Source organism: Lissotriton vulgaris, chromosome 1_1, assembly GCF_964263255.1.
Source record: "Lissotriton vulgaris chromosome 1_1, aLisVul1.2, whole genome shotgun sequence".
Lineage (NCBI taxonomy): Eukaryota > Metazoa > Chordata > Amphibia > Caudata > Salamandridae > Lissotriton > Lissotriton vulgaris.
Genome location: NC_141685.1, coordinates 604,571,761 through 604,584,778, shown reverse-complemented (window position 1 = coordinate 604,584,778; position 13,018 = coordinate 604,571,761). Strand labels below are relative to the sequence as shown.

The following is a 13,018-nucleotide window of genomic DNA, read 5'->3' as shown; positions in this document are numbered from 1 at the left end:
TCAATTTTCTATCTTGCTCCTATGGGAAAATATGCAGGTAAACATTATACACAGCATTCCCCATTATAGCCCATGGCAAAATAGCTTTTCAACAGTGAAGAATCGAAAATGGCTGTAATTCACTACCAGAGCATGTCACCCACACTAGAACATGCTCTACCTTTCACATACACTGCACCCCGCCCATGAGGGTACCTTGGGCCTTCCATAGGGGTGTCCAATGTGTACTGAAAGGGAAGGGTTAGGCCGTGCCAGTGTGGACACTGGTACGGTCAGCATGGCAGTTAGCAACTGCACACAGGCACAGCAGTGGCAGGCCTGAGACACAATTTTAGGGCTACTCCTGTGGGTGGCACAATCAGTGCTGCAAGCCCACTAGTAGCATTTGAATCACCAGCCCTGGCACACTCAGTGCACTTTACTAGGGACATCCTGGTAAAACAAATATGCCAATCATGGATAACCAATCACAATAACAACTTATACAGAGAGCATATGCACTTTAGCACTGAACAGCAGTGGTAAAGTGCTCAGAGTCCTATTGCCAACAACCACAGGTCAGGAAATATAAAGCAGGAAGAAGCACAAAGTTTGGGGATAACCCTGCAAAAAGGGCCATTTCCAACATTCTACATCTCACATTTTCTGTCCAGTGAATTTGAAGATTATTGGGAATCTCAACACTCTCTCACTTTACTATTCTTACTGTGTTTTTATATTATTTGGGCTGCCTTACATGTTTGATCCTTCTCAGCAGTTTTTTTGATGAATCCCACGTGCCCTTAGGAGCTTGGGGAATGTCAAGTTCAGTAACCTAAACTCTTTGTGCAGATTGAATACAACTAGTCTAGGCTCTGGGTTGACTTCTATATGTTCCAGATAATGTTAGGCCTGAAGCCTAGCACATAGATGTCAAAGCCATGTAATTTGCTAAATAAATATATATATATATATAATATTTATATTGGTTTTTAGGATAACTATGTATATAATCCACTATTGTTATTCTCATTTTAACAACTTTTTAACATGTTAAATGTATTTTAGACTGAAGGTGCTAATTGATTAGCTGGCTGTATTAATGTCCATGCTAACCAAACACGTTTTACATTCGCACTCTCTTTTAAAAAAAATAATAATAATAGTAATGTTACTTTGGTATTGCAGCTTTCATGACACTTCTGTCAAAATAAAGCTTAAATTGCATTGAAAAAATTATAATGTGTTTTATACATACTTTGGGACTTAAGGAAGGGCAGTGGTAGTGGGGGGAATTTTTTAATACTGTGATACCTGTCTTATTAAAAATGTTAAACCAAAAATTAATCCCCCCAAAAAATGTCTGGGCTTTTTGGCACTTTCCGACCAGTCTTCTTACCGGGAAAACATCAAGCTAATCTTTCAGGGATCTTAGTGACGCCAATTTGTCCTGACAATGAAAATGAAAACCTAAATGTTGGAGTACCCTTCCGCAACAGTAAACTTCTAATTGGTAATCAATGTACATTACCCTTCTCTGAGTAGAGTGTAAAAAGATCTGGATATTAACTCTGTTCATCGTCTGCCAACTACTTTCAAATCAATTTTGGTTTAAGAACTGCCTTGTCTTGGCCACATGTTGCATGAACCTTAGCATAGACAGGTGGAGAATATCAGATTTAAGTGCAATGTCCTTTTCTGTGGGGGTAGACAATGCTGTCTCCACTGCATACACATATGTAATGCAGGCTTAATCCATCTTAAACCCATCGTTTTTCTTGGAGGTGCTATGCTCCCACTCTTATGGTTAGAACTGTCATACTTTCTCTGAGTCTCTTTCTCAGCATAGAAGAAAGTACTGTAAACAAATCTGATTGGTAATAACTGTACTTTCCTTTTTGGATCCAGCTGATGTAGCCATAATACAGCTCAAGGTACAGTTAATAAATCATTAGTCCTTCATCCACCCAGGTCTGGATAATCCTAATATCCAAGCCTAATTATAGAAAGACATTACATAAGCATTTGAAACTATTGTTGTAAATGGGAATACAATCTTACTATCTTGTGTTTATGATCTTTCTCTTACTCTATTATGGTAAGTAGTGAAGCTTTTGCCCCCTTCTTCCACTTGATCACCAACTACTTGGAATCCAAAACTAGCCTATATGTTTTTTTTTATTGTGACAAAGAGTAGGCCTTGTTTGGCATTTTGACAAACTCAACTACTTCCCTTTGACCCTTTGGGATTCCGGTTGATATCAACGCATTAATATTAACGATATTCAAAGAGTCTGTCAAGGGTGGAGAGATTTAGCAAACTATTGCTTCCATTTCTCATTCTGCACTAAATACTGATCAAACCTTATTCAGTTTACTGGCGCCAGCATGTTTGTGTTTGCTACCTTCTTGCACTCACCAAATGCGTAGAATTAAAAAGGTGACCTGTGAAATACACTTAAATGGTATTCATTAACTGTGTTTACATCTGTACCATTCCATCCACTCCAATTTCTGCCAAACTCTATTTCTACAGTGGTTGTTGCATGAGGGTATCAAAGCTGAATATTCCCTCACGATTTCTCTTTGTTGTTCAGAGAATTACAGGGAGAACATACTTAATATAAAATTGCCTTTGCTACATATTCTCCCTCCCAAATATTTTAGTTACATGAAAAAGTTAAATGTACCTCTTCCCTGATCCAGGTCATCGCCTGGTGCAGTCCATGATAATTCAATTTTCCCATTTTCTAGTCTAGCTTCTAGATCAAAAATTGCACATGGTGGAAATATGTCTAGTAAAGGTCCAGTTGGAACTTCAGACACTGTAAAAGAGCCGCCAGAGGCAGTCCTGCTGAATTTCTCCAGGTTTGTCTCAATGTCATCACTGACGGAAGGCCTCGGTGGGTTCATTTGGATGTTACCTAAAAAAACAAAATTGACACCATATGATATTGAGTATCATGTTTAACAATTGCTGATGCCATATGTAATAACACAGTATCTACACTAGCCGAGAAAAAATATTCCTTCATAAAGCTACAAAGGGGACAAATAACAAAGAAAATGGAAAATGGGCGGAATGCTCTCGGAACAAACTTCAGTTAGCAAAACAGTAGGAAAACATCTGGATTCAAAGGGAAACAACCTTTACAATGCAGTCATTACATCGCAACATCCTTTACATCGCATGTCATTACAACGCAGCCATTACATCGCATGTCACTACAAGGCATGTCATTACAATGTATGTCACTATAACGCTGGCATTTTAGGAAGAAGGGGACCCCTATGTACTAGTAATACACTTGCTATACATAGGGAAATATAGTAAATTTGAGAACGGTCTATAACCAAGTGGAAAAAGCCGAAAATGCAAAACAATATATAAACAAGACATTAGTAGAAATTATGATAATAATTATCCTACCGCATTGCCTCCATCATCTGCCTTGTCTTATGCTTATTAATTATTTACTATGTGATTTTAAGAATTTTTTGATTATGAATTGCACATTATCTTTATAAAAATAGAAAATAAGAAAAGACAGTGTCTACAAACAAGTTATATAGGATATCCACAATTTATAATGAATAAAATTAATAATTGATTTATAACTCTGGGTTGTTAGTCTTTGTACCATTGGGCGTTTTTATTATCATAATTTCTACTAATGTCTTGTTTATATATTGTTTTGCATTTTCGGCTTTTTCCGCTTGGCTATAGACCGTTCTCAACTTTAACGCAGGCATTACATCGCAAGTCATTACAACACATACCATTGCAACGTATAGTATTCTTACACTATCCGACACTTACCCTGTTGTTGCATTCACTGGAGTTAGAATAGTAATGTTTACCCCTACACTACCCAACACTTACCCTACTGTTGCACTCACTTGAGTTAGAATGGTAATTATTACCCCTACACTATCCAACACTTACCTTAAATGCGATGTAATGCTATGCGTTGTAATGGTATGCATTGTAATAGTATAATGCGATGTAATGAAATGCGTTGTAAAGGTGGTTTTTAAAAATGCGTTGTAATGACATGCGTTGTAAAAGAATGCGTTGTAAAGGATGTTGCGATGTAAAAACTGTGTTGTAAAGGCATTTGTTGTAAATGTATGCATTGTAAAGTCATTCATTCGGATTGAAAGCCTTGAAGCACAAAATTTGCATAGAGTAATGTTAATGGGAAATTATACGTGAAAAACAAGTTAGCTCAGTTAGTTGTTATGGGCCTACGATCTGCACAAATAGCCACATTCATCTTTCCTTTGTGAGGCAATTAGAGTTTTGAACTTGAAACTGTGTAAATTCTACATGCCAAAAATTACGTTATGCAATAGATGAGTAATTTACTTAATTTGTGAGTGGGCACAACAGTTGTGTAAGCAACATGTAGTTTCCAAGGATTGACCAATCAGAGGCAATGTTAATGAGGAGCACATAAACATGCAAAGGAAAAACCCAAATTAAATGTTATTGTTTCACAATTCAGGAGTTATGGTAGTAAACCACTTCTTACATGAGGGCATTTAAGAACTACTTTGGTTTTATTCTTTTTCATAAACAACTTTATTGTCATTTTTTAATTAGCCTTGAATCATTTTTCTAGCTGCTCCCAGACTGATACTAAGCACTTTAAATTGCTATAGTGTATCCCAGTGTTTTTCTATTAGCCTTGCCACAGTAAAAAACAATGTTGGAGGTTTTTCGAAGCCAGGATGTGTAAAACATTAAATACATGCCCTACGTTTCATGGACTGTGCACCCTGCCCTGTAGGCATTTAGGGCCTACCTTATGGGTGAATCATAAGATTTAATAAGGAAGGTTTAGTCTGGCAAAGGGTTTGCTTCACTAGGTTGAAAATACTGTTGAAAACTAAACGCCCAGGCTGCAGGCTACATTGGCAGGCCTGGAGACATGCTATGCAGTGTTACTCCAGTGGGTGGCACAATGAGTGTAGCAGCACACTACTAGCGTTTGATTAATTTACAGGCCCTGGGTACAAGAGGTACCATATACTATAGACTTACAAGTAGATTAAATGTATCAATTAGGGGTGTTACTATTCTAACATGTTTAGAGAGAAGAGCACAATCACTTCACCACTGGTTAGCAGAAGTAAAGTGTGCTGAGTCCTAGGGCAGCAACAACGGGATCAGCAAAAGAAGGAATACATCTGAGGGAATACTACACAACAGATGGTCCTTTCCAATCGTGGCCATGAGAAAGTTGCCTGGACAGGACTTCTTTGTAGGCAAATTTGCACAATTTGCTCGATGCTTTGATAGAAGTATTTCTGAATCATCCACGAATGCATATTTTACCATCACATAGAGGTGTATTTAGTGGCATTGTGCAAATGTATTAATAATGAGCAAATTGATCATTGGCAAACTATACAGAAGGGCATTGTCCATGGTAAATACTTTTCACCCTCTCACATAAAGCACTTACACTGAGTCCTTGTACTACCTTCACATTTTTACAATTTGTGTCAATAATAGATTAACAAAATGCCAAATGTCATACATATCACAGGTTGCAATTACTGTTTTGTCCACCTCCACTACTGTTTTTAAAAAAAAGCTGTTTGTGGACAATGATTTCATTTTATATCAGCACAGCAGACAATTCAGCAGAGTAATTAACCAAAAAAAATTGACTGAGGGACATTAACATTTTCATTCGTGTTTTAAGGCGTATGGGGCATTATAATGTAGGTAGGTGTTCCTATGACCAATACTGTCTACATACTGTGGAGAAGACTTTAAGCACTACATTTACTAAGCCTTTGCATTTCCCTTGCATCATCCAAGGCATCTCAGTGCTCCGCAAAGGCTCATTTGGAAATTACAAAGCCAAGCTAGACCTGATGTGTGTGGCTCTGTAAAGAAAAGTAAAACAATACAGGAGCTTGCACTGTGTTGAACTACATTTCATAGTGGGAGGCGTTCCATGGCTATAGTTTTGTTTATCCCGTGCATTCACCATTGGATTTACACAATTTTACATTCACTAACATTTATATAGCTGTAATTGTGTGAAATTTGTATGCCCAGGGGCGAGATTTGGGGGGTGTGAATCTCAAATTTCACAAATAAAAAGTAAATGATTTGCAGGGTTGGGGGGTGTGATGACCAAGGTTTGGGGTGGACTGTTTCCATGAGGAACAGGGTTGGTACTAAATTGCATTAGGTTCTAACACCTCTGTCTAGAGTGGCACAGTGGGAATTTCGCTTGGGTTGAAATGCTACCCCATACCATAGTCACTAGTTAGACTCTTTGCAAGCATTCATCCTATTGTCTTTAGGGTGTTTGATTGCCAATAGTGTGCCTGGAAACTTGAGACAGGCACAGCTTTCCAAGCCTACTTCTTCAAATGTTTGTAAATTTCAAAAAGTAGGAAATTGGCAACTATTCAAGGAGAACTTCTAAGGGTGAGATGTCTACATTTTTTGTAGTAAACTGGTCACTATACATATTGAAGTTCCCAATACATAAATGTAACAAGTTAAAATCTCTTTCTGAAATGAGAACAAGCAAAACCAACACGGACCCCACTCCGAACCAAGAATGCATTTGAGGGGTGTTACAGCCCATACACCACAGCTGAAGCTATGTCCCTGCCCATCCCACCTGCCCTCATAGATTTCCTCATAACGCATGACTAAGGTCAACCACAACTCAATGGCCTAGAGTCCCTAGCTTGGGATCACTTATTTTAAATGCATTTTCATGACACACACTCTTTTTTGCCTCTGCTACTAGAAGCCTTGATGGTAGAGTTGTCACAATGGTTCATGTAGGCAGGGCTCTGTGTTTCTAGCCCTTGCCTTTTACAAATCAATTTAGCAAGTGACTGAATTCCCCATGTACTAAGCCTATGACACAAATAGAGGATTGCGTGCTGGTAAATCAATAGGGCGAGCCACTACAGAGTCGTGTCATGAGCATGGCTTGGCTCTGAGAGTCTTTGCACGAGCAAAGCCATGAAAACATTTGGCATATATATCATGTTACATAATGTAAAAATATGATACAATCAATTAAAATTAAAAAAGTGTATTTGTTTTACATGCAGAAGCATTTCATCTCAGTAGATCAGATTATATCACAGCATAGACAGACATTTATTAAAAGTGATAGTTTTTAGACACAGTGTGACTCAACCCCAGCAACAATGCCATTACTAAGCTAAGACGTAAATCATTAGTCATGTAAATGCTAAAGGGGGCCTATATTCTTAGTATGAATGGAGCAACTTTACAGTCTATCAAACCAAATATAAGAGGAGTGTATGTAGTAGACATCCTGAACTCAGTATTTAAGGGCACTCCTATGCAATAATAAAGGAAAAGGAAGCTCTGTCAAAATAAATATGTACCTAGGATAACACAATTTGGGAAAGCCGGTATTGATTAAAGGTGACCTGTTTTAACTTTACTAAATTCATCCACCAAATGGGTATCTCTGGCCCCCTCTCTCTTTTTCTCTCTCTCTCTCTCTCTCTCTCGCATTTACATAAAAGGCAACTGTTTTGTCTTTCACTCATGGCTCAGATGAGAAGAAAACGCCAAAGAAATAACAGGCCAGACTCAGGGCCCCTTGACCCAAATAACAAGCCAAGTGTTCATTTCTTGTGGGGTGTCATACCGTTCCGCCTCTCCAAAGCTATGCCTCTGGGTACGCATACAAACAAAAAGGCATAAGAAGGAGAAAAATAATTTTAGGGCATATTTATCAAAGGTTTGTGCACACAAATCACTAAGAAAAGTTGCTACAGTGCGTTGTGCAAATGGGAGAGCCCTGAAAAGCACCATATCCAGATATGGCCCTCTTCAGTTCTCTCCCTTCACGGACGTACTGAAGGATACCTAATGCCAATGCAGGCAGCCTTGCACCATTTTGCAACTGTGCCTGCATTACAAGCAGGATTGTTTTTGTGCAGGAAGGAATACCTTCCTGCACAAAATCAATTGAAAGAGGCATTTTCCTCTTTGTATGCATGATGCAGAATGCATCACGTATAGAAAAAGAAAATAATGAGGAGAACAAAGGGCCAGATGTACAAAGCATGTTTCCAGTTGCCATCGCCCGAATCGCAAAATTGGACCATTTGTGACTGGAAAAATGCTTTTCAGACGTACAAAATGCGATTCAGCAACTTGTTATCGAATTGCAATTTGCATTTGTTATTCAGTATTAGGAATGTTCGTGTTTGTGTTTGTGGAGCTCCCTTCCAAATACCGAATCGTTATGGTATGTATTACTGTTTTGCAACCAACTTCTGGTCGCAAAGTGATAATACTTTATCACCATTTCAAAAGCGGTTGTAACCCATTTGCAAATGTTGAATGGGCTGCATTTTTTTTATTATATTTTATTATTTAAGGAAAACAGGCTGTATTTTTTTTCTTTAAATGTTTTTTTTAAAAACAATCACAGCCAAGTTGGTCTGCTGACTCTAGCAGGACACCATCCCTGTGACCTACCTCATTAATGCATATGAAGTAGGTCTATTTGCGACCCACTAGGAATCACTAATGAAACTCAAAAGAGTTTCATACATTAGAATTAGCAATTTCCAATTTGCTATTTGCAGGAAATCTAAATTATGAAATCGCTATTCCTAATCATCGTACATCCGGCCCTTAGTGAATTGGCTGCACTGTGACATCTATGATCTAAAATGTATTTGAAAAATAATATATGTGTGGAAAGCAATTCAATAGTTCTGCCATTTAAATCACATCAGTCATTTAGATCAATTCTGGAAAAAATTATTTATAACTATGAAATTAATGCAGTTCAAATGGCAATATAATAATGGCATTACCATCAATAATTGAATTGTGGAGTACAACCACTCACAGTTTATTTGAACTTTTGAGTTGGTGTACAATGTTTTTTTTCTGACTGGTACGTTTTCATATATGGTTGGTCAGCTATGAAAAATGCTATTGGCAATATACATATGAGGGTTTATGTCTTGCAGGTCCTCGGTATTAGTTATTCTTAGTGTTGAGTGCCTGCTCATTCTGAGTGTTTTATTACGTTGTATTGTACCGAACATTCCTACTTGATCCCCTTTCTCCTCTGGCTCCCCGTTTGATCTTAAGCTGCTTTGTTACCATTATTTTGCTTCATTTTGTCTACCCTGCCACCAGTTCTTGCCTGATCATAGAAGCACGCACCAGCAAACGAAGGTGAATGATTGACATCCACATTCATCCTTGGTAAAGTTAACTATGCCTTACTAAAACAGCTGTAACATTATCACCTCTGGAAGTGAACAAGCTGGAAAAACAGTGGAGGCAAAGTGTGCATTACATCAAAACAACATGATCTTAAGGGTTGGATATGCAGTTGATAAGCTGTTCATGCTGTTGTTGAGCGAAATCTCATTGGTTTTCCTAGGGTTTTAAGGGGTCTGATGATAATGATGTGGCCGGACTGTATGCTCTGTGCAGATCAACAGCCTGTTACAGTCCACAGTGCAGAGTAGAGTAACCATGGAACCAGCAAATCACTCTGACTATGTTCTGCAATGTCCAGCTGGGTCAGTGAACTCAATATTAAAAACTGACACTTATTCGATCACCTACTGTGTTCTGTCTGTTACATCTTAACCCCGCACAGCTTTTGTTGCGCATGTGCAAGTTCCATCAGTGGAGTAGAGTTTTTATTTGGTGGAAGGCTGTTAGCATCCATCAGATGAGGCATTACAGCGTGGGTGCGGTACTGACAAAGATTACCAAAATTGTGAATGTCTCTGAGGTCTGGGCTGGGAATGATGCAAGCAGGTCCTTCTTTCTATCCTAATCATACAGGTGGCACTACCATGGATGCAGCGACAATGAAAGAGAGAGACAGACAGACAGAGAGATAGACAGAGAGAGAGAGTTGTAAAGCGGTCAGTCAGAATCTCAAATTTGTGCACAACAATCCGGCCCCCTCTGCATCTGTGCTGGTGCTGCCCTAGAGGTGTCTATGCAATATGAAGGTGTAGTAGATGGAAGTCTAGAATAGGAGGAGAATAGTAAGACAACCCCTTCGCTGTGGGGGTTATTCCCCCGCTGTGCTGGGGGGAGGGGATTGCGCACAGTGCAATGACGCGCTGAGCCCGTCATGAGCTGCAGTGCCCCTGTGCTCATGACGAGATCAGCTCGTCACAGGTGCATTGGCTCCGTGGAACGTTCAGCACAGCGGGGGAATTCTCCCCGCACCTGAGCGTTCCACGGGCCATGACGAGCTGAGCTCGTCATGAGCACCGGAGCACCGTGGCTCATGACGAGCTCAGCTTGTCATGAGCGTCGAAGAGGTTAAATCTGTTTTCAAAATAACCTAATTTATTGTTTTGGGGGTATGTATAGAAAGAGCAGCTGACAGTAGGAACGACAAAAGTGTCAGCAGATACCACAACGGCAGGGACCGGAGCTCTTACTATTGGACAGCCCGAGCAGCAATAGCTAACAGAAAAGGGACGACAGCTCTATTATGACAGTAGTGACCAAAGCTGCCAAAAACCAGCAACCATGATGACCACAGTAACAATTAAAGCAGAAGCAAACAATTGCTATGCAGCAGGAACCACAGCATAAACTATAGCTGCAACAAAATCTGTCTAAGTAGCTTCCACAACAGTTGACACAACAAGGCAATAGCAGCTGTTATAATAGCATCACTAACAGCTGCAAGCAAGCGCATCAGACACCACAGATACCAGCAATGCACAGGCAGTTCTCTAGCTGCCAACATAACATGGACCATAACAGTAACCACCAGGCGTAGCCATTGCAGACACCAGAGCAGATGCCACAAATGTCAAACGGCAGGAACGACATCAAAAATGTAAGTTATAAACACAGAGACAAACACAGCTTCAGACACAGCAATGATTGCGTATGCCATCAAAGCAAAGATTAGAGCAGTGACCGCAGCTTAACAAACCAGAGCAGAAACAATATCATCACCAGCATCTGTATCCAGAGAAGCGAAAAGAGCATCAACAATTGCTTCGACCACAGCAGGAGACACAACAAGAACAACAGCAGCAAGAACAGTAACCATAGCAGGAGTGACCACAGCCACCATCAGAACAACTGAAACAACTTCAAAAATAGCTGCAGGTACAGCAGTGACACTAGCATCTGGCACATATGTAACAAAAAGTGATGTGTGGAAGGCTGTAATTGTTCTTAATCCTTGGTAGCTACCCTGAATCACATGACAGTCCATTATTGTTTTGATCACTATTAAACTATTGACATTGGCCAGCAATATGCAAATCAGCTGTGGGAAGCTCCAGTTGCAACAGACTGCAGGCTCGGAGACAAAGATCTTCTGGAGGTGACCATGGTTGGAGAGGTAAGTTGGGGTGCCTGGAGATGCTGGGACACCGTTGGTTGGGCCACCCACGGTCGTGGGACTTCAGGTGCAGGGATATCTTTAGGAGTCTGGTTTTCTTACTATCTCCTGTCGTGGTCAGTGGGATCCTCGCGAAAAAGGCTGCAGGCTTCACTGGAAGATTTGAGGCAGGTCAGAGATCACCAGATCTAAGGTCAGGATCACCGGGGAGACATCATCGCGGCGTTGGGCCACTAGAACTTGGGCAGTGTGCGTCGGGTGCAGAGTGGTGCAGACTCATGGTTTTGGCTGGGGCAAAGCCTGTAGGTGAGAAAATCCAGTGCTTTGGCTTGGAAGGCAGGGCAGGTCCTTCCGGTTCTTGAGGCTTCTGGCTGCAGAACACACTGGCATTTCGCTGGAGCATGTTCCAGGTGGGGATAGGCCGGTAGGGCAGGTGCTAAGTCAGTGGGCGTCCTCCTCTTCTTAGTTTCAGCACGGCTTCTTCGGTCCTTCTTCTTCGCTTCTTCTTGTCTATTCTTGTCTGAGGAGGCAAGATTCCAGTCATAATAGATTTGGGGTGTTACAGGTAGGTAAACGTTGGGACCAAATGGTCCCTTCCTTGGGGTGGCAGTGGGGCATTTGCCTCACTCTGGTTGGCTTGGTCCCCACATCTGCAAGAAGGCGGCGACTGAGATTTGTGCTTCACCTCACCTCCCCACCTGAGGGGTGGGGTTGGAAAAGGTGGGCACATCTCCCTTTCTCACTTGGTTTTCCAGCCGATTCTCCCACCCCAGTGGAGGTCAGAACTGGTGGGAGCCAGTTGCTGGAAGCAGCAAAGGGTTGGGGTAGCTTACAAAGATGGCAAGCCTTGTAAGTTTCCCCTTCATGGAGGAGGCTTGGCACCTCGTCCCAGAATGTGCATTGTTTCAGACCCCAAGAGCGGCGGGCTCTCGACCCAGGGGTTCAGAAACATGTCTGGTGGTGGCAGCAGGAGAGCAGTGACTCAGCCTGAACACTAGTGTTAGGTCGTTTTCAGGGGGCATCTCTAAGATGCCCTCTGTGTGCATTTTTCATTAAATCCCACACTGGCATCTGTGTGGGTTTAATGTGATGAGAAGCTGGATACCAAAGGTCCTAGTTTTCAGTAAAGCCATTATGGTGCTGTAGCTGTAGAGTTCATAATGACAAATTCCCAGCACCATATCCTTTTTCTGGCATTACCGCACTTACAATGTCTAAGAATTGACATAGACACTGTAGGGGTACCAGACTCATGCACCTGTACCTACACCACTGGTATAGTGCACCCAGTTAGAGGGGTGGCTGACCTATGCCAGGGCAGTGGTTTGTAGGCATGGCACACAGGGATGTGTACCATGCCGACTTTTCACTTTGTTCTGCACCAAAACACCCAGCCTGCAAAGACAGTGTGTGTGTGTGTGTAAAGGTACAGGACCTCTAAGGGTGGCACAGTAAGTGTTGCAGCCCTTAGAGCCTTCCCTGGTCACAGTGCCCTTGGTACCTATGGTACCATTTACAATGGGCTGACCTGTGGCCCAAGAGTGCCAACTGGGTTTTGTTTTTAATGCAGTTTAGGGAAAGGAGGTAGGCCCTGGGTACCTGTTTGGCAGAAACACAGGGCACACTCAGTCAAAGTACATCAGCATTTTGGGAAA

The 13,018-nt window shown here is 41.2% G+C and overlaps 1 protein-coding gene across 1 annotated transcript in view; it reads right to left on the bottom strand.

Moving 5' to 3' along the window:
• LOC147747552 (calcium-activated chloride channel regulator 1-like) overlaps positions 1–13,018 on the bottom strand; it is a 371,942-nt gene that overhangs the window by 18,833 nt on the left and 340,091 nt on the right. Inside the window, exon 13 of the mRNA XM_086954114.1 lies at positions 2,670–2,903. Coding sequence (XP_086810240.1) covers positions 2,670–2,903 — 234 coding nt within the window. The remainder of the gene's footprint in view (positions 1–2,669; positions 2,904–13,018) is intronic.